Source organism: Dama dama, chromosome 11 (genome assembly GCF_033118175.1).
Source record: "Dama dama isolate Ldn47 chromosome 11, ASM3311817v1, whole genome shotgun sequence".
NCBI classification, from domain to species: Eukaryota; Metazoa; Chordata; class Mammalia; order Artiodactyla; family Cervidae; genus Dama; species Dama dama.
This window is the reverse complement of record NC_083691.1, coordinates 41,841,774-41,865,429: the sequence shown is the minus strand read 5'-3', so window position 1 is coordinate 41,865,429 and position 23,656 is coordinate 41,841,774. Positions and strand designations below refer to the sequence as shown.

General features: G+C 35.1%; 1 protein-coding gene across 1 annotated transcript in view; it reads right to left on the bottom strand.

Annotated features, from left to right (window-relative positions):
• Nucleotides 1–23,656, bottom strand: part of RAB1A (RAB1A, member RAS oncogene family) — a 29,317-nt gene that overhangs the window by 1,799 nt on the left and 3,862 nt on the right. Inside the window, exons 2-5 of the mRNA XM_061155184.1 lie at nucleotides 11,967–12,039; nucleotides 6,036–6,131; nucleotides 1,840–1,935; nucleotides 342–473 (exon numbers count right to left, since the gene is read on the bottom strand). Of these exons, the coding sequence (XP_061011167.1) occupies nucleotides 342–473; nucleotides 1,840–1,935; nucleotides 6,036–6,131; nucleotides 11,967–12,039 (397 nt within the window). The remainder of the gene's footprint in view (nucleotides 1–341; nucleotides 474–1,839; nucleotides 1,936–6,035; nucleotides 6,132–11,966; nucleotides 12,040–23,656) is intronic.

Sequence of the window (23,656 nt, the reverse complement as noted above, 5' to 3'; positions counted from 1 at the left end):
AAGAGAATATGTAAGGCAAAATTAATTGAAAAATCTTTTTCAGCATCTGAAATAAGGAATGATGAATGACTAAGTTTACTGAACTCAGATAAGACAATGCACGAATTATCATTGTCAAAGTTTCTAGTGCATGTATTTTAAAAGTTAAGGTGGGGACTTCCCTGGCAGTCCAGTGGTGAAGACTTCGTGCCTCCAATATATGGGGGCATGGGTTCAATCTCTGGTTGAAAAACTCAACAATAAAAGCTAAGCTGGCTGCAGCCATTGTGTGACTCTATACCCATATAAAATTCAAATTCAGCACCTTCCAATTCAGTCTGAAAGTCAAACTTGAAACATACCTTTGCTGTTGTGTAGTCTACTACTTTCTTTGTGGTCAGATCACATTTGTTCCCTACCAACAACTTGTTGACATTTTCACTGGCATAACGATCTATTTCCTGCAGCCACTGTTTAACATTATTGAAGGACTCCTAAAAAGACAATTTAAAGAGTGATAATATAGTTCTGAACATAACTATTCGAATGAAGCAAGTGATAAACAGAAGTGTCTCTCCTGACCTAAGAAGAGCTAGTGAGACAATACAGCTATTAAAAAAGAACTCTTAATGCTGGGAAAGAAGTGAACTGACATTTTGATACATATTTATATGAATAAGAATACAGAATTTGAAAGCTTGAGGATGACAATGCCTTATTTGAGAGGGAAATACAGCTCAGAGTTAAACTATAGCTCAGGCAAATCCCATTGTTTTGGAAGATGCTATTTATATGCACGACAAAACCTAGTTTTTGCAATGTGACAAAATTCTGGCTTATGAATAAGGTAGCCTAACTGTTAACTACTAGAGATGTCAAAAGTTATTAAATAAATGGGTCCAACATAAAGATACTTGTTTTCCACAGTCATATTTAAGGGAGGAAAATTTCCATTTTAAATATTACAAGGAAATGACTTGAGATTTATAACTAGCAATGATTTCATGTTTTATCACCCAGTACTCCTAATGGTGCTGAATCTGAAGTCTTATAATTCTAGTTATCTAATTAGCTCTGATTTCATATTTGACTGGAGATTGAACATTTGCTGTAAGAATTATACATTGTAATTTTCATGAACATTTTCTACAAAAATTATACATTGTAATTTTCAAAGTTCATCTTTCACTCCTTGGCAGGCATAAGAAGGACCCTGAAATTTTCTAACTTTCTGATCAAAAGAACAATTACTGCCTTTGAACCACATTCTTACACTATTCTTCACATCCCCCTACCTTCTTTCAACAAGCTTATCTTTAGATATTCACTGTCGTCTTAAAATGTTCCTCAAAGCTCATCCCTATTTCTGAACCACATTAGGGGTCTCCATAGGCAGAGACCCCTAATCTTACTTTTGGCAATTCCAACAGGTCTAATTACCAGGCAAATTTCTGTTAACACCTATCACCAAGGACACAGTATGAGCCAAACAATCCCAGTTCCCTACAAACTCTTGACAAAATGGTTTAATTGATAATAAATATAATTTGGGTCCCTTGAAAGCAAATGTAAATCCAATTACTAAATTTTCTGTTTACTAAAGGAAAATAGGAAATTTGGGTTGACCAGTTTATTAGGTATTCAAATAATGTAGGGGAGAAAAAATAACACTGTACCTGTTCTTAAAAGATAACTGGTTTAAGATAAATGTTTTTGTATCATTCACTTCATTTGGGGTGGACAAAGTCTGCTATATAAATAATACTCATTGCTTGTATGCAAAGTAAAAATAGTGTGATATTTAATCAAATAATAACTTACTACATTGTTAGTGAAACACAATTTTCTCCTGGAACTTACCTGATCTGTTACATCATACACAACTATGATGCCATGGGCTCCTCTGTAATAACTGGAGGTGATTGTTCGAAATCTTTCTTGGCCCGCTGTGTCCCACTATCATAAAATAATCAAGAAATCCAAACAATTCCATTAAAACAAGAGTTGGGGAAAAGGAGGCAAGGAGGGAGAACAGTTTAGTTTACATAGTTGTGGATTACCAGGATTTGCTATGGGAACATTAGCTCTCTGTGCTCACACTACTAAATCACAAAGAAACTGCCAAATATCTGAAGGTTCAAAAAAGAAGGCAGAGTCTAATTTAGCTTGCAGTTAATGCTACCAATATTGTAAACTATAAGCCCTCTGATCAGCAACTATGTCATACTTTTCATATACTCAATAGCCTTTAGCACTGTGCCAAGCTTACACTATGAATGCAAAGATGGGCTGACTTGATATTAGCAAATCTACTGGTCTAGTGCCCCTGCTAACACATTACAACTCTCATCAAACGTAAGACAAAAATCTCTTGCTAGCACATTTTATCATCATGGGAAACACTGAAAGGACCTAATTCAGGTAACTATCAGTCAAGACGGCACTTTAGCCATCTCAGGAACAATTATTTTAATCCTAGGGAAAACAATGTAAGGAAGATGATTCCAAATACTTATAAGAGCAATTTACCACACTTCAACCATTTAGGCTCCAACAGTGGAAACAAATACACTGCCACATTAAAGTTCAGAGTTAAAACTATTAAAAAATATCAGGTAAACTCATTTTAAAAACTGTGATTTTAACAAGCACAATGAGAATTTTGTTTCAGTTGCTCCTAAGTAATGACCTTTCCCTTTTTAAAAAAATTTTTTTTTTTAGAAAAGCTACCTACTCCACTAACAGGCTTCCCAGCTGACACTAGTGGCGAAGAGACATAAGAGATGCAGGTTAGATCCCTCAGTTGTGTCCCCTGGAGGAGGAAATGTCAACCCACTCCAGTATTCTTGCCCAAGAATCCTATGGACAAAGAAGCCTGGCAGGCTCTAGTCCATAGGGTCACACAGAGTCAGACAAAATGGAAGCAACCTAGCACACACCCCACTAAAACTTAATACTTGATTGATGGGGAAATAACTGAACGGTTACTTAATGGTTAACCATTAAAAAAACAAAAGATAGACTTGTAGCCTAATACAAGTGGAGATTATGATGAAACAGCCTTTCGTGGGAAGAAGTTGTAAAGTTCTGGAATATATATGTGAACTTGACATTGCTCCCCACTAGTGTCCTAAATGGCAAAAAAAAAAAAAAAAAAAGGAAAAAAAAAAAGTTCAGGAGCACTGAGTGAAATCACTTCCTTTTCTAAGACCCAAACAACAGAGCTGTTAAAAGTAAGCTGCAATCCTGGGGAACTTTAAATACAGACTATTAGATAACATTAAGGCATTAATATCACTGCTGTATGTAAAATGGGTAACCAATAAGGACCTACTGTGCAGCACATGGAATTCTGCTCAGTGTCATGTGGCAGCCTGGATGGGAGTGGAGTCTGGAGGAGAACGGATACACATATATGTATGGCTGACTCCTTTTGCTGCCCACTTGAAACTACCACAACATTGTTAATTGGCCATACCCCAAAACAAAAAGTTAAAAAAAAATTTTTTTTAAGGCATTAGTGTCAGTTTTGTTAGAAGTGGTAACGGTGGTTACATAGTAAAATAGATGCATAGTTAATATTTTTGTAGTAAAATATCATGTCAACAACCACTTTAACATACTTCAAGGGGGAAAAATAATAATGAAGTAATTAAGTAATATGTTAACACTTGTTCATCTAAAACAAGCAAAAGCTACCTTTTTCATCCAAAGTACTAGCCTATTAGAATCAGAAGACCATCAGTAGGGAGCCTCAAGTCTTTCAGGATACCCTTGGAGAAGCAGATCTCTAGAGTAAAGTCAATTTGACTTCAAAACATTAAATTTAGGTTCCTGGTTATTACAGTTTCTTCATCCATAAATTCCAGATATCACTACTTCATGAAACTAAGTTTAAATGAAATAATGTTTATAAAATGCCTAGCACAATACCTCATTATAGTAGCTACTCAATAAAATGTTAGTTCCCTTCTCTTCTCCACCACTAACCAACCCCTTTCACAAGGATAGGACAAGAACAGGAAGAAACTATTTCTGAATACATGTTAAAGAATTGTAGCTAAGCAATGGCATCCAAAGAGTAAAACTTCTGCTATCTTCTTGCCACTCTGAAAACTCTCCTGACTCTACATCCTAACATTACCTTCCCTCTGTAACTGATCACCCTTTATGTTCATAATCCTCATTACCCCTCATAATCACGAGGTAAACTGATTTTCCCTGCTGTGTCTCTCCTACTGAAATGGGATCCCCTATGGGGCTATGTTTCATCCATCCCTGCAACCTTGAACCTATCTGAATGCCTGTGTAACGTGAGCATTTCCATAAAGCTTCATGAATGAATCAACATTCACAGAAAGAGGCCTTTCATGGGACTGAACTCCATACATGCCCTGCAGTGCTGAATGTTTTGTAATCACCAACTGTGATAAAGACCCTGATGGCACACTTGAACAGGAAAAGCAGAAAAAATAATTAAAATATAGATAAACCCAATCATTTTTTTAAAGACCTGGAAAACATGAAAGGGTAATTCAAGCCAGGCAAGGTGAAATGTAGCAGGGTTAAAAGTAAAATCTTGCATTTAGATTTTTAATGCCCTAGTCACAAAACGTAAGACTTAAACAAAAAACAAACCAAAACCTTAAGACCCAAACTAGTAGGTAAAATAGCTACTGAGATAGCAAATGTAGTAAACTCAGGCTTTCTTTTTATGTCCTTGTATGGGCCAATGATGAGAAAATGGCAAGAGTCCCTAAAGTCTGAGAGGAAAAAAAAGAAATTCAGAGACCAAATCAAGAGAGAATTTACCCCATGTAGTCCACACTGGCCAGATACTATCTTATATTTGATTTTAGGAATCATATTTTAATAAGTGGCAAAGGAGTAACCTAAATTGTAAAAGGTTCTGAAAACATGCTTCCAAAAAGGAATGACAGGTTGTGATAAGATCAATCTTATCACAGGCTCTCAACAGAAATGAATTTTGATTAGGCAGCTGCAAAGAGTTTTTACACAGATTAACATATATACATACACAAAACTATAGATTTGGTTCTCACAACTACTTAAACTATAGGTTTGGTTCTCACAACTACCTATTAGTAAGTCAAGTATCATCACACTCATTTTAGAGGTAAGAAACTGAGTCTCAGGAAAAAGGTTGAAGTTAAGTTAAACCCATGACTCTCCAACTAATAAACAGCAGAATGAACACAACAAATCCAAGTTTTCTGACTCCAAATTCAGAATTCCTTCCAGTTCAGGGTGTTATCAATTCCATAAAAAGAGCAGTCACTTGTTTTCCATGTTACCTCATAGTAAGAGCCAATTCTAAAAGATACCTGGGATTTTTTTTAAAAGACCTAAGGTATGTGCATCCTGGTAGTACCCAGACCTATGTTAAGTTTCTACTACAACTGCGTATTTTTAATTCAGTGTTGGGGTTTTAAGGATGGGTAAGGGGGTGAGGATGGCACAGGAACACAATATACTGAAAACAGAGCTATGGGTCACTTGGTTCTTCTACTAATGGTAGGCAAGTCATTGAATCTCTCAGCATCCATTTTCTGAGCTGTAAAATATGTAAGAAAAGCTATATTCCCTTCCAATAAAATTCTACATTTCTACAGCGTTGGAACATACTATCTAATAAATACTCAACTAAAACAAATATGAAGAACCTCTCCTAGGTTTTTCCTGGATCCACAGTATTCAGCACAATGAAAGACATATGAAAACTGCTCAGTATGCTTCTTCTATAAGACGAAGTAAACAAACATCAACTTAGACCCCGTAGACCTCACTAATAAAAGTGCAAGAAAAAGAACTAGGACCAGGTTTGACTTAAAACATGTATTTCTCAACTCTATGAACAGAATATTCAATGAAGAAGGTAATCTTAAATCACTTTCAATCTAAACAATTCTTACTCTACCATTCTGTCACAGATGAATGATTCCTAAGATACTTTCATTTTAACATATTACAAATAACAAATATTCTAAATTTACCAAAATAATTTCCAAAAAATTTCTAGTCCAAAAATTACTTACTATTTGAAGTTTGATTGTTTTCCCATCTAACTCTATAGTTCTTATTTTGAAATCCACACCAATTGTGCTGATGTAGCTTTCTGTATATGTATCATCCTAAAGGGAAAAAAGTTAACAATTAAAATGAATGCTCAATAGAGTAAATAAGAAATATGTTAACTTTTATCCAGAAAGCTGATAAAGTTTGTAAGACATAACAATCTGAGAACAGCCACTCCATCCTGCTCCTGCACTCAGTTCACATTCTGAAGACAAAGTGCTATTTAATAATGGTTTAAGATTTTTTTTCCCAATAGCTATTCTTTAGTTTTCCAATCATCTCTTGGCAAATTCTTTACATATATCATACAGACAAGGTTTTTATATTTTGAATGATTATGATTTTTCTAATTTGCTAATCAGCAGAATTCTTGCTCCTCCACCCCCACTGGTTATTCAGTTTATTCAACACAAACCTATGGATCATGTCCCTCTCCTGAAATTCTTTTAGAAGTCAATTTTCTTAGTTATGACTTTTAAAATTGAGATATAATTCATATACATAAAATCCACCCCTTTAGAATATACAACTCAGTGGTTTTTTAGTATATTCAGAAGACTGTGCAACCATCACAACTATTTTAATTCCAAAACATTTTCTTCACTCCAAAAGAAAACCCTATACCCAGCAGCAGTCAGATTTCTTCCTCTCCCCCTAGACGCTGGAAACTACTAATCTATGTTTCCACAGATTTGTCTGTTTTGGATACCTCATATGAATGGAATCATACAATGTGACCTTTTGTGTTTGGCTTCTTTCACTGAGCATAAACTTTTCAAGGTTCAGCCTTTTTTTTTTTTTAATCTGTATATATATCTATATATACAGAGAGACACACACAATTTATTTTATTTTTGGCTGTGCTGGGTCTGGTTTTTCTCTAGTTGTGGTGAGTGGTGGCTGTTCTCTAGTTCAAGTGCATGGGGGTATTCTCTTTGCAGCGGCTTCTCTTGTTGCAGAGCATAGGCTCAGTACTTGTGGCGCAATGGGCTTAGTTGCTCCACAGCATGTGGGATCTTCCTGGACCAGGGATCAAACCTGTCTCTCCTGCACTGGCAGGCAGATTCTTTGCCACAGAGCCACCAGGGAAGCCCCAGCCATGTTACAGCATGAATCAGTACTTCATTCCTTTTTATGGCTGAAAAACAGTACACTGTATAGATATACTACATCTTGTTTATCAGTTCATGGACATCTGGGTAGTTTCTACATTTTAGCTATTATCAATAATGCTGCTATGGACACTTGTGTGTAAGTTTTTGTGTGAACAACATTTAACCCAAGGCTAAACTTTTAAAATTACACCTGTTTTTTCCCTCAAGTACCTATTACAATTATTTTACTCATAATGAAAACAAAAGTGTTTTTTTCTTTAAGTGAAAAGATATGTAAATGGAGAGATCACGCTTTCACCACGTAACCCCACTGTACAATCATCAGGCATAAAGCACCACCTAGGAAGTACTTTGCTAACAAAGATGGATTTAGGCTCAATCAAGCCTAAATCTATTAAGAGTAGCACTGTTAAAAAGAACTCTTTGATGACAGAAAGGTTCTATAGGCTGTGACTGTCAATATAGTAGCCAATAGCTCCATGTGGCTAGTGAGAACAAGGAACTGAATTTTTTATTTCATTCAATTTTATTTAAATTTAAAATAATCACAAGGGACTCATAACTACGATAATGATAGATAAAGCACTGCTCTGGGGCTTACTTCCAATTACAGAAACAGGGGGACAAGTTTAAAGACACCACAGAGAAGCAAAGTGACAAACCTAAAATGTTGGACAATTTATAGGACAACTGCCCCAGTTTCTGCAAAAAGAAAGTGACACGAAAAATACATAAATAAAAAAGGAGGAGGTGGAAGTGAGAAGTTGGAAAAACTCTAAAAGACTAAGCAGCGAAACAACGAAATTAAAGTATGAACATTGCTTTACAATGTTGTGTTAATTTCTGCTATAGCGCAAAGTGATTCAGTTATACATACAAAACTGAATAATAACACACATATTCTTTTCCATTATGGTTTATCACAGGAAACTCAATACAGTTCTCTGTGCTATACAGTAGGACCTTGTTTTTCCAATCTATATATAAAAGTTTGCATTTGCTAACCCCAAACTCCCGCTCCCATCCTTCTCCATCCTCCCCTCCCCACCATTGGCAACCACAAGTCTGTTCTCTATGTGATAAGTCTGTGTGAACCATGTTTTGAATTGTGATTCAAACTAACACCACACTTTTTAAAACAACCAGGAAAATTTATTTTGTAAGTCAACAAATTTTTTTATATGATAGAGTATGTGCATTAGTTACTCAGTCGTGTCTGACTCTGCAATGCTGAGGACTATAGCCTGCCAGACTCCTCTATCCATGGGATTCTCCAGGCAAGAATACTGAAGTGGGTTGCCATTTCCTTCTTCAGGGGATCTTCCCAACCTAGGGATCGAGCCCAGACCCCCTACATTGCAGAAAGATTCTTTACCATCTGAGATCAGGGAAACCCTATATTAAATAAAGTATGTAAGGGGAAATGACACATTTGGGATTTCTATTTGTAGCACTCCAACAAAAAGAAGGAGAAAAAGGACTAAATGAAACGAGTGTGGACAAGTCTTGATAATGCTGAATCAGATGTGTATATCACACTGAGACAAAGATGGCTAAAGCAAACTGTAAAATGTGATCAGAGTTCCAAGTGGCTAGAAATAGCCATGTTGACTTATCCTCCACATATATTCACATTTTGCCATAAACAGAATCACTGGGTAAAAGGACATTTTTGAAGCACTGAATGCAATTTGACAAAATACTCATCATTAGATATTCCTTTTTTAAATTTAAATTTTCAAGTAAGTATCACATACTATAGAAAATGGATAGAGAACAACATTCAGCACTAGAACATGCCAAGTGCTTTGTCAGAAAAACTTATAAATGCTGTTATTAATAGAATTCTTATATACCCCAAAATGACCCTTACCTGCATGCCTCTGAGCCACTGCACTTCCCATTTCAACTGTCCAAATCCTTAGTATCTCTTTCTCCCCCTTTCTCCCCAAGCTTTATCCCCCTAACTCCCCAGCCCGTGGGCAAGTTGGCAATTTTTATCCATTTTTCAAATTTGAGTTCAGGCAACAGTGATTGTCCAAACATTCTTCAATTCCTTGGCCAGTAGTTAAGAGATTCTTCCCTCTGTGCTCTCAAAGCTTATTATACATTTCTTAATCATACTTGTTACAGCTTGAATCTATTTTAGGTATCTGAGAATCAGTATTTTTAAAATGCTTCCTGGCTCATTCTGTGTAGGTAATACTGAAAACCTGTGACTTAGGTCAGTAGGAATCTGGAAAGGATTTTCTTTGAAGCACAAATACCTCAGGCTACAACCATTTTCCTCAAGAGATGCTAGTTTCTTCCCACCCACCCAGACTACTGATTTAATACTAGGAATTATTCTTAATTTTAATACTTGTCACTTTAATAAATATGAAGTATTATCTAATTTTGACAGTAAAGAATCAGCCTGTAATGCAGGAGACCTGGGCTCAATCCCTAGTCAGATTCCCTGGAGAAGGGAATGGCAACCCACTCCAGTATTCTGGCCTGGAGAATTCCATGGACAGAGGAGCCTGGTGGGCTACAGTCCATGGGGTCACAAAGAGTTGGACAAAGCTGAGCAACTAAACAAAAAGAAATTTTTAAGTCCTTTAATTACAAATAAAACTGAACATTTTTTCATATTTACTGGCAATTTGTATTTCTCCTTCTGTAAACTGCCCACTCAGGCATTCATTCTTATTTCCATTAGGACAAATATCCTTTCCTTACTAGTGTATAAATGTGCTTTATATATTGAGACTATTACCTCTTCCTCCATATACTTTTTGCTAGGACCACTTGTTTTCTAACATTATGTGTCAACGTTAATTTTAATGCAATCAAATTTAACAATCCTTTCTTTCCTGATTTTTTTCCTGTTATTAAATACTTTCACATAAGATTAAAGAGCCACCTAGGTTTTATTCTGGTACTTACATGGTCTCATTTTCAAATTATTATTATATAATGAATATACATGAGACTAACATCTCATCAGAAAAGTAATATTAAATATTTGAGATGCTGTCAAGCTTGCAGTGATGGATTTAAAATTTTTAAAAATTCTAATTTTCCCTTGAAAAACTTGAAGTTATTATAGGCAACAAATACTATCAGGTATTTTCCTTGAAGTGACAATGTCTGTTCATCTGATGTATACCCAATACTCAATTCTAGATAAATATAGCCTGTTAGTTGTTCTTTCAAGTTTAAAAAAAAAAAGTTCAATGAAGAAAGCAGCTAGTTTAGCTCATAATGGAAACAACTATACAAATGCTTTTCTCTCCCTTTAGACAATCAACACATTTCAGTCTTCAGGAAAACTGTTTTATGTGTACTCATTTTTTCACACAGAATATTTAAAAAGGAAACACTCAACAAGGATCAAGATCTCTAAAAATTAATCATTTTTAGAAGCAACCTAGGTGTCCATCAACAGATGAATGGATAAAGGAGATGTATACATACATATATACATACCATGGAACACTAGTCAGGCATAAAAAATGAAAAATTGACACATGCAACAATATGGATGGACTTGAGAGGGTATTATGATAACCAAGTCAGACCGAGAAAGACAAATACTTATATGTGGATTCTTAAAAAAAAAAAAAAAACAAGCTAATAACTATAAGAAAAAAAGAGACTCACAGATTTGAGAACAAACTAGTGCTTACTGGAGGAGAGAGAAAGGAGGAGGAACAAGATAGGGGCAAGGGATTAAGAGGTACAAACTACTATGTATAATACAGAAAGTTACAAGGACATATTGTACAATACAGAGAATATAGCCAACATCCTATAATAGTAAGTGGAATATAACCTTTAAAAATTGTTAATCACTATATTGTACATCTAACACCTATATAACACTGAACATCAACTACACCTCAATTTTAAAAAGTATGAAAAAAATTAATCATTTTTACTGTTTCATCAAAGACACCCTTAAGTGATAACGGTGTTTTTTCCTCCCCTGTGAGCGAACAGAAGTAAACACCATGACTAGGAGCATAATCTGGGGCTTAGCTTTACTTCAACATGGGACTAATAAGGCACTTGCAGTTTTACCTACCATTGCTTTTGCACCATCAGGGCAAAGATCAACAGAGGGAAAAAAGACAAACGTCTTTTGTCTCAGTACAACTACTTGGTAATTATTTATACTAATGATTTAGTGTTATTAGCAAGTGGTTTTTGATCTCACGGACTCCAGGAGGGTCTTGATAATCCCCACTGGTTCACATCTTAAGAAGCAATGATCAAGACAGTGAGAAGGAAAACATGTTAAATTTGAAGGCAGTTCATAAACACTACGAACAAGACAGTGCATTTTATTTATTAAGTTGAAAGTTATTATTAAGTTACTTATCAGTTTGTAAATTTCATCCATTGTCAAATGACAACGATGCCACTGTCAAAAAAATAGTGTGTACCAGGCCCTGCTTTTTCTTTTTATTCTACTAAAGTTTTACTTGAAGATTTGTCTTCCATCAAGTCACTTTCAACACAAACCTACCATTTTTTCCCTTACTCATTATTTATGTTGGAATGAAACACTGTTTGACCTCCAAGCAGAGTATTAAGACACTTTGACTTTATAACTACAGTTTTCTTGAATTTCTTTATTTAAAGAGTCTAGATATCACTGGGGATGTGTATTTGGAGGCTTCATATATAAAATTCTGGAAGAATATCCTGAATAAAACTGTTTTATCTTTCGTCTACCCAGAAAATATACACAGCATTAATTCCTTTAAAATCACTTTGACTTCAACTTACTGCAAACCTAAGAAGAAGGCAAGACTTTCCAACCCCAGAGTCGCCAATCAGAAGTAACTTGAATAAATAATCACTGCAAAGAGAAAAAGAAAATCACATTAATAAAAAGCATATTGTATTTTAAGTTCTACAACAACAAAAATAGAGCCAAGAATAATAGCTCACTGAGGAAGACTACAGCTTCTGAAAAGCCCATGGATGCCCTAATAAGCCCAAACTCCAAAAAACAGCAGTTTGGGGCCCTTTTGATGAATCACTGAACATGACAGAATTATGCATAAATAAGACAGATAATGCCACCCATACCTCTAACATCACTGAACTTCCACGTCCAAGCAATGAATGAAAGGAAACACAAATGATATGCATTCTTAAGAGAGTCCAACAGACTTTCGCTAGAAAAATCCCACTCTTCTGCAATAGTAGAATACAGGGAGTTAAAGTTTCATTTGTTTCTGCCAGTGAAACAAATCTCTCCTTCAACTTCAAAGCTCAAATCATTATTTCATAGCAATCCTCCAACAAAGGGCTTTTATGATCCTTCCCTAGCAGCCACCTGGAATTCTCCCCTTTTATTTTAAACTGGAGATGCAATAAAATCAAGGGGGCTGTTTGTGCACAACTTAACCAACATTCTAAACTTGTATTAAAGCATACTTCAGAAAACACTGAAAAGAAAAAAAAAAACAACAACACTGAAAGCTAGGCTTTTTATGCACATTTACCATCACTGAGACTAACTCAAAAATTATCTCCAGGGAGCCTTTCATAAACTCAAGACAACAGTCTGCCCGTGGTCTCCAAAGGAACCACTCATAGATTCTATTTTTCCCAACTCTGACCAGTTTTATAAGTTCTTTTAAAGCAATTTCAAAATGACAAAAAATCCAGAATTTACAGATTTTTTTCAGAAGACATATGTGATTCTTAAATTTCTTCCCTGTGACTTAGTTTTTATAAAATGCTATCCACTTAAAATGAAACCCAAATATCACTTGCAAATGAAATGTAGATTACAAGTGTATTTACGTGTAAGCAAGATGTTTAGGTGTGATTACCTCTGGGATTATTAATCAACTGTTTACCGACATTTATAACACCAGGGGGGCTTTCCTAGCAAAGAATCTGCCTGCAATGCAGGAGACCTCGGTTCAATCCCTGGGTTAGGAAGATCCCCTGGAGAAGAAAATGGCAACCCACTCCAGTATTCTTGCCTGGAAAATTCCACTGACAGAGGAACCTGGTGGGCTACAGTCCATGGGATCTAAATAGTGGGACATGACTGAGAGACTAACACTTTCACTGTCACTGAGGTTTATAGTATTAAAACATAGCTTTCTGGGAATTCTCTGGTGGTCCAGTATTTAAGAATCCACCTTGCAATGGGGGAACATGGGTTCGATCCCTGGTTGGGGAGCTAAGATCCCACATGCTGCAGAGCAACGAAGCCAGAGTGCCACAACTACCAAAGCGCACACACCGTAACTAGAGACTGTGGGCCACAAGGAATGGTCCCGCAGGCCGCCAACTAAGACCCAATGCAGCCAACTAAAAAAAAAATATTAAAAAAAAACAAACAAAAACCACATAGCTTTCTGGTTTATCAAGTTACTGTAGTACACTTATTGTCCTTAATTATACGAAAAAGGAAAAAAAAATTTTAAATCCTGCCCTAGTAAATGGGAAAATAAAGGTCACAGAAGGAAATAAGCTTTTAAAATAAGTGATTAAGAAGGGCTGATTGAAGCACAGTATGAACGTAATAACTAACACCCTTTCCCGTTTGAGAGCCTAAAGAATAAAAGGGGATAGTAGGGACAAGTATTATAAAAATTTGCCCTTAATAAATTATTGATACCTAATACCAAACAACTTCTATTAGTCAGTACATTTGCTGACTGGCTTCAGTACTATTGATACCTTTCTCTTTAATTAGACCAAATGAATTCTTAAGAATGATGAACACTGAACATTAGCAACGAGTATCTTACAAGTTTACATTTCAGTTAGCAAGAAAAATCACAGCACCAATACTACTACAGTTACTTTGATTTTAACAGAAATTATGACACAACAAATGGCCCTGAATGTACCAACTTTCCTGAGCACAGTGCCAAGCATCCAGTAAACACTCAATAAACATGCCCTGAATCAGTAGTACTGGTAAAGGATAGCAATGGGCTACAGATGTTGCCTGTGATGTCACTAATTACCATAAGGATCAATTTCTCTCTTCCAGAATAACATAAGGCTGGAGAAAAACATGAATGCTTCCTAACTATGTTACAAGTTACATTATGGTTTCAAAGAAATTAGTAGTCAATTTTTTTAAACTACCTTTTTCAATTATCACATTCTTTTTAAATTTCACAAACAGCATTATTTTGAAACATCATTTATGTGTTTCTGATAATTTAAAGCCCAGAGCCATTATAAATAATATAAAGAGTTGAGCACTGTGCTCCGCAATGAGTCTTGCTAAAGAAGCCTATTTTGTTCTCTCCCAAACCATCAGCTTCATGACCAGACAAGACAGACATCCAACGTGACGAGACACATGGGAAAGAATGGCAAACAAAATCAACCAACAAATTTCTTGCCTTCCTGTATTCACACACCAAGCGACTATGATCAACAGCACATTACCTGCACTGGAACGTTTTAAATTACCTACTCCTGTAGTAGCTCATTTCTAAACTATTAATATACAGGATGTATTAATACAGGATAATTCAGATTTGAGATCACTTACAGATAGTTCTGTAACTAATTTACAAAAGAGAACAAGTAATAATGTTGATAGGAAATAGGCAAATCTAAAGTTAGAAAGCTCAAGATCAGTTCTGGTACAGAGCCAAGAATAATTCAGCAAATAATAAGACTTAAAATGTATTTTTCTTTTATTCTTAAGAATTTGGATTAAGTTTTCAGTCTGCAATACCATTTTAACTTATGTGAAAAACTGAATTCTATCAGTTGAGAAATTTTTGCACAAGTAAAGAAATCTTTACAGATTACAGTACAACTATAATCGCCACTCTCCTAGATTGTTTCAGTGAATTCTACCCACTGTTTTCAATCAAAACTTTCTCTAGTCTTTTTCATGTCTAATTTACAATGACAATGATACGTCATACCTTCTCCCCATAGTAGTCTGGAGTCTGTTTTTCCTCACTCTGATGTTTAACATCTCTCTCTGTGTGATGGTAAACTGACTTACTCATCCAAAATATAACATTGTGCCTTTAACAAAGTACTGTGTCAAGAGTTCAGAGAACATTTTAATTTTGTGTTTTTAATCAGGTCTCTCTCATAAGTAGTCATTCTTGAGTAACATTTTGGGCAAAATGCCAGAGAAAAAAATCTACAGGAATATAGCACGTTAAAAGGACAGCAGCAAACCTCAAACGCCAAGGCAACAATTTGAGCCCCAAAGTAAACCATCATGTACTGGATTATAACCCAAAGAATAAAATAAATATCCATGAGTCCATAAGGGTACAATGATTAACTGAAGAGGAGAGAAGAGACAACTCTTCCTTACACGAGGATTCCAAATAATACATGTAGAAGGAATAAGAGAAGTAGAAAATCACTAGTAGATTCACTGCTGCAGACAAGCTCCACTGATGAACGCTAAAATTAGTGGGTGAAACTTTGAGGAGAATTAAGATATCTGCATGACCTCAAAATATGCCCCCCACCTCAAATATTTATTACTGCAGTGGTTTTAACATATGCCCACAAATTCTTTGAATACTGCTCCCTCCAGGAGATGGAGCTTCTTTAGTTCCCTTCCCCTGAGGGTGGGTTGGTTCTTAATGACAGGTTTCTAACATTGCATGAAAAGGGAAAAATAGTTATTTTACAATGGAGAAACCTGACAGATGCCACCTTTACAAAGTGATCAAGGTGAACATCTCCAGCAATATCACATTGATATCACAGACCTTCTGACATGATGTAACGGGTAGAGTGCTTCACCTCTATGGTATCTCTCCCCAAATCTATAACCCCATCTAATCAAGAGAAAACATCAGACAAATGCAAACTGAGGGAAATTTACAAAATACGTAAGCTCTTCAAAACTGCCAAGATAATGAAAAACTACACTGAGAAACTCAGATTGAAGGAGGCTAATATGATATAATAATTAAATACAACATGGTCTCTTGGATTAGGTTCTGGAACAGAAAACGACATTAGTGGAAAAACTGGAGAAACTGAAATAAAGTCTATAGTTTAGTTCAGTTTACCCATGTTAATTTCTTAATTTTTATAAATGTACCATGGTATATAAGATGCTAACATTAGGGGAAGTCGGACAAAGGGCATACAGGAATTTTCTGTACTACTTTTATAATTCTTCTGTGAATCTAAATTTACTTCAAAATAAAAAGATTTTAGAAAAACAAACTATGAGGACATTAATGAAATAGGTGTAATCTCATTGAAAAAAGCTAGCTCCTGATATTTTTTAAATGTGAGAGAGAAATTTTGTGTTTTCTTGAGTTAAATCAACAATCATAAATCATGGTGGAATCTGTAAAATAAAAACTTTGCTTCTGAGGCACAAGTATTTTTTCAGAAAATTACTGTAAAGTGGAGATAATTCAGTGAGAAAGTAAGACAGTTAAAACTGACAAAGATTAAGACTGGATGAAAGGGGGGCAGATTCAGCCTTTTAACAAATGGATGGTGGGATGCCAAAGACAACAACAAGTGAAAAATTATTTTTGTTATCAGTTTCTCCTTAGGTCAACTCATGGTCTACTTTATCAATACTGCAGACCCTTTATTTCCATTATTTACGATCTGAACATAATCTTAATACCCATGCCATTTTTGCATGTAAGCATTAGTATTTTCCATACCTTAAAAGAAAAAATCACTATTTTAAGAACATGAAGAGTAATTTTTAAAAGTTACTTAAAACCCATTTCCATTCGAAATTCTATTTAGATAAAATGTTTTCCTTTTTATGAAGTTACCAAACTGCATACATAAAATAGGAAGTAGGAGATGAATCTGCTTGTTGCTCAATCTAATATACTACTCAGAATTCTATAATATCAAGAGACTATTACCATGATATACTATTAAGTAAAAAGATTATAGAACATCTTTGTCCAGTATAACCCATTATTGTTAAAAAAACAATTTGTACACACATAAAAGATTTGGGGAAAGAAGTGGATGGACACTTCTAAACTGTATGATACTTGTCTTTTCTTTATATTTTTTAAAATGTCTGCAATCACACTGTTATTACTTTTGTAACCAGAAAAAAAAAAAGTGCTATTTGAGAAGAGGAAAAATTTTAATCAATAGCTTATTCAGTGACTGAACAACCTAATGAGTTCTTTCAGCATACCTGCCCTAACACAAATGACATGTAAGTAGGCAGAGTAGGTCAAGGCTGGAAGCAGGTCGCATTGGCACACTCCCAATATAAGCAACAAAAATATGAATCAACTTTTTGGATTAAATAAACATTTTTTATCTTCAAATAAAATTTGGATTATCACACACAGTTCACCTGTCAATGAAAATGTTACAAAAGAAAGTTGACTGACATTAACACAACTTTTAACATACACTTTGGAAACACACCAAGGAAGACAAGACAAAAGTAAACAGTGGAGAATTATATAATTGTTTTTATCCAAACAGAAACCCCCAAAACACAAATTTCACAATGTCAGCTATAAGTATACCTTAGAAAAGACCAGCTATTTTAAAAAGTTAAACGGAACCTGTAATTTGTTCTCTTTTACCTAGAACAAGTTCACTTGTATGACATGAAACATGTAGTTGTATCTTTTTATAAAATCATACTTGAAAACAGCCTAAAACTAAGCTCATATTACAAATTTAAAACAAAAGTCATGATTATGATATAGTGGGCCAAACAAATTTTAATTCATCTTTAAACTACACATTAGCCAATTAGTGTTTGGGGTTTAAAATGATTAATAAAACTTTGGAGCTGCAATAATTGTGCATGACATCAACTCTTCTTTACTCACTTTAAGTATGATCCACAGAACACAATTCAAAATTGATCATTAGGGTAGAGAAAAGAGGTAAGAACTTTTTCATATGCTTTAACTGTATTGTTTGAATTTTATAAAGCACATACTACTTTTCTGATTAAATTAATAAAAAGAAATAAATAAACCTTCAGTAATGGCCAAAAACAACCTTAGTCAAAATAAACAATTAAGAATCTGAGAGGGCAACAGTCTTTCCTTCTTATTTAAGAAAACAGCCAAGCAATTAAAAAAACAACTCTCCCCACAATTGACCACTAAAACCACAATTAAATAAAATATATTTAGAGACAATAGATTAACTTCCGAGGCTCCATTTTAGGCACCATTTAAAAGTGTTCCAAAAACCCAAAGCTGGAATTCTGAAAATGAGAGAAACTTTGGTTGATTGGAAGTGGTAAGCCATACAAGAGGACAAAAGAATAAATGGTCTTGAAACGTATTGAACAGTAAACATTTGCTGAAAAACACACCAAGTGTCCACAACCTCCTTACCTTTCAAAGCCTGCATGGGTTTTAGAGCTGGAAAGACCTGTATTTGAATTCAGGCTCCATCAAATACTAGCTACAAAATCTTAAGGCAAGGTACTCACCTATCACTATGAGGCTCTATTTCTTCATCTGTAAAAAGACTGAATTAGCACACTACCACCCAATTAGAGGGCTTCCCAGGTGGCTCAGTGATAAAGAATCCACCTGCCAATGCAGGATACACTAAAGATGAGGGTTCGATCCCTGGGTTGGGAAGATCCCCTGGAGCAGGAAATGGCAACCTACTCCAGTATTCTTGCCTGGAAAATTCCATGGACAGAGGAGCCTGGAGGGCTACAGTATATGGGTCGCAAAGAGTCGGACACCACTGAGCACACATGCACACACTTGAACCACCTGATTAGGCTCTGGTCAAGATTATAAATACTGCCTCTAAAATATTTAGCAGTGTCTGGTACATTACAGGAACACAGTAAGTGGCAATTAATATTGTCCCTTCCTCCCTCCAATCCAGGATGTAACATGATGAAAAAATTCAAGACCAACAGACAACAACATTGAAGTTGTTTATCCAAAGTTTCTGTACAGATGATGTGTGACAAATTATCACAGGAGTTTACCAGTTTAATCTATAATATAAAGTAAAAGTGCAAAAATTACCAGCTAACAGTTGTAAGTACAATGATCACAACTAGCAACACATACAATAGTAAAATGGTCTACAGCAAATAAGCCTGCCTCTCCAGTAAAAGAAAGGCATTTTGCTTTACCTGCTTTTCTCAGAGAAAAGGCTTGCATGACTTTAAGGCACCAAGTAGTCAAGAACAGTCAAGAGGGGAAAAAAAAATAGTCATGAGGGCAGAAAAACTGAAAATGGATACAATAATTAACTTCAAGTCTAGAGAAGCTCTTAAGATCAACCGAACACAAGATGTGAAGAAAGTCAAAGGCCTATTAACAATACGTACCTCACAAACCCTTAACATTTTTTTTAATTTATTTTTTTATTGAAGGATAACTGGTTTACAGAATTTTGTTGTTTTCTGTCAAACCTCAACAAGAATCAGCCACAGAAGGGAGGGGATATATGTATACTTTAACATTTTCAAGACCTCTCCAATCAAGAATTTTAGACATAACTGACCACAAAAATACTAGTTGCCTAATTAACTGGCTTAATTTCAAATTCCTAGAAGTTAACCACACACAGTAACTGGAAACAGCGTACTTGGACTGTAAAATCATAGGCCCTTGAGTTAAAATTCCAATTCTATTGCTTACTCTGAATGCCTTGGGCAAGTCATTTAACTCTTCTCTGCCTCCGACTCCTGTAAAATTAGGACACTATTTCTTCACTGGACTAGGGGAAATAATGGACACAAGTAAAATTTCTGACTAGAGGCGGGAACTCAAGTTGTTTCCTATTGACCTTAACTCAAGACTAGCACCAGGGCTTCTGGAGAGTCCTCCTCAGTGCTCTGTTCTTCTCCAGCTAAATCAACATAACTTTCTGTCAATAACTGAAATCCTAGGCCTCTTCTCCGATTTTTTTGCACCATTATGCCAACCTATTCTTTACAAAAAATCACAAGATTTAATTTGCACTACTACTGTTAAATTGATTATACTTGCTTAAGTTTGAGTCATCTTAACTAACTGGTAAGCACCTGGGAGCAAAGTCTATGTTGTATAGTTAAAAAATAAAAACCCCTCAACTCCTAGCATAGTCTGATGACAAAAGGCTGGCTGTTTTCTTTATCAAGCTTTTTCTCCACGGAAATTAGATTTTTGCGTGTGTGTGCCTACGTGTGTGTGCAAGTGTATGCTCACGGAAAAATTTCAAATATATGTACTGAAAAAATTTTTCAAAGAGACAGGTCAGTGATCCATGTTTAATGATTAAATGTGTTAGAAAAACTTTAACAAGCTCAAAAGACATAAATGGACTGTATGAAGTAAGTGGTAGTCTGAACTTAAACCTATGGTTTTCAACTCAAAATTCTGGCTTGGTTTCTTTTTCCCCACCATTTCTCACCAATTCCCTCAATGATAATATTTTATACTCTCAGATGATAATAAAGTCAGTATGTAAGTCCTACTTTATATATAAAACCTATCAGAATGAATCAGCCATCTATGAACTAGCACACAGAACCTGAACAAATATAAAGTGTAACTCACTACTTAAATTAACTTAGAACATTTGTTTTAGTAGAGAGTAAGCTCAGCTTAAAACAGCATGGTAAATTTTGGAGTTCTGACTTCATTAGCTTTAGTAAGTGATGAACCCAATTGCTCTTTATGAGGACAAATGCCAGCCATCAACCTATAAGTTAAGCACTAAATAAATAATAATTTGACAAAGTGGCTTAAACTATCCTTTTATAAATTGAACTACTTTTATAAATCCCATATAATTCAATTGAGAATATATCACATATTACTCTGATCTAGGCATTTACCCTAATTACATCCATATAAATTTTACGGCAATAAAGATACTGCAGAGATAACACTGTTGTTTATGTGAACACTAATGCTGTTTGAACTTAGGGTATCTTTGTTTCAAGAATCTTGGAAACACTTCATATATCAATAACTCAATGAGAAACAAACAGGTAAACATTTTAATAAAAGGAGAAGAAAAGAAAAGCACAGACTAGGTCATGAAAATAAGCCATACCCAAACAAATCTCACATTTTGAAATTAGTTCAAGATCCTGGATTTAAAATTAAAATCTGTCCCCTTTGGGTTTCTACATTTCAAAAGAATGATAGTGAAAATTATCTTTTCTGTTTTCAATCTTCTACATCAGGCATTTATAACTTTGAGGTTCATGAATACGCTTAGGGAATGTGAATAGCTTGCAACTTTATGCCGAATGCTATGAGTATGTATATACACAGGCAACAGATCCACAGTGTTTATCAAATATTCCCAAGGGTACATGACCATAAATGGGTTAAGAATAACTGCCCTAAATGGGCAGAGCAGCAAGTACAAGTAATAATTCCATCTAAGTACTATTGTTATTCAAAGAAAATACAGTCAGACAAGTTAAATTCATCACTGTCCTGGAAAACTTCAATTATATAATTCACTCAATCTCATTTGTAAAGCTCACTAGTCTGAGGTACAGAGTGCATAAAATGCCCTATGTGAAGACCCTAGCCAAGTAGCTGGCACAGAGAGTAAGTACTTGTCAATTAGTAGCTATTATTATTAAAAATAATGTTTCCAAAGAGTGGTTCTTATAAGCAAAAGTAATACTACCTGTCAAAATCTATAAATACAGAACACAGCAAACTAACTGGAACCTATCAGCAACCCTGGATTTAATAAAGTGGGGTGTTCTGACCAACCGAACCATGAGTCACAAAAGTACCAAGGAAAATTTCATTTCCTACTTCTCCTTTGTACCCTATCTCTTCACATATTTAAGTAAGTAAACAAACTAACAAACATTTATTCTCTGGCTCCCTAAAGCCTCAGGATTATTTTCCCTTTAAGTATCATTACACCACTACCCTTTTATAATTTGAAACATCACAGGGTGGGTCCAAGGAAAAGCCGAGTCCTCAGTTTTCTTCCCTGAATTCTATTCCTGATATCAAAGAAGCAATCTCTCCTCAGCCCCACCTTCTACAAGAAAACGGTGGAAAAGTCTGACTGTTCTGCTCTCCTAGAGCAGGGCGGGGAGGCTGTCATTTTGTCTAACTCTTACTAAAACTTCAAAATGCAGTTCAGACGAACAGTGGTAAAAAGCAGGAAAGTCAACATATCTAAGGTATCTCAGGCACTGGCATCCTACACCTATTTTTAGTTTCTCTTCATCTTTTTTTTTTTTGCAAATTTTAAAAAATCTCAGAATCTTAAAAAGCATTTTATTTAACCCCATTTTCATACATTAGAAAAGAGACAAGAGTAGGTAACAGCAAAAGGAAGCTCTTAACTATCAAAAATGAAACTTAACTATTACAACTACAAGTGGTAAAACCATCATATATGTAGTCAGAAGTTGCCGAGAGCAAAAACACATACACAGTCAAACGATTGCTGATAGGATATGAATATAACAAAAGGTTAAGTAAGCACTTGTTACATCACTTAGATAAATCACTTATTGCTTCTAGAACAAAAATTGAAACACTAAAATAAAATCACTCACAAAGCAAAAGTCCCTTTAAAAGTCAACTAAACAGTTGGCCAAGAGAACACCTGATTCTAAAGCTCTTCTATCTTAAAAAAAAAAAAAAAAAAAAAAACCTCTGAATATATAAGACACTGTCAACATCCTATACTTTAACCTATTCGTGATAAAAAGGAGAAGAAATTTTAATGTAAAATTTCAGTTTCTTTAAATGATCCTACAAGATCTACTCACACCAAACTCTTAAGATGCATTTTGTGGAAAGTCTACATAGCTACTGGCAACTTACACTATGCAGAGAAATTACATACACTGATTCTCTACAGACATTAAATAGTCATATTCTGGACAGCGAGAATACTTCTTTAAACTTCTTTGAATTTCCCAAATCACTACTAACACCATCAAAAAGTCACCAAAGCAGCCAACAAAAATAAAACCTATTTTTAGTTGGTTTCTGCTTCTTTTCTAATAAAAAAATTCTAACTAAAAATTATGTAAAAGGCAGTAATGATGTATTTATCAATGAAATTACACTGTTAGCCAGATAATAGAACTGATTAACTTTTTACTTTCAAATCCTTAAGTTAAAAGATAGACTTATTCAAAGCATAGCACTGGCCAAAAAAAAAGAAAAAAAGTCAAATGTTCCTTGAATCTACCATGATAGAAAACAAAGTTTAGGAGACTGATTAAAACATGCCATAATTATGTTAAAACGTAATAAAACAAGGTTTAAGATTTTTTTTTTCTTTCACAAATTTTTCTGCAATGAACTAGTTGATCCAGGGACTATCTTGGTGGCACAGAGGATTAAGAATCTACCTGCCAATGCAGGAGACATGGGTTCCATCCCTGCTCCAGGAAGATTCCACATATGGTGGAGCAACTGAGCCCTCTGGACTGAAGCCTGCACATTCTAGGGCCCATGAGCCACAATGAATGAGTCCCTGTGCCACAACTCTGCAACAAGAGAAGCCACCACAATGAGAAG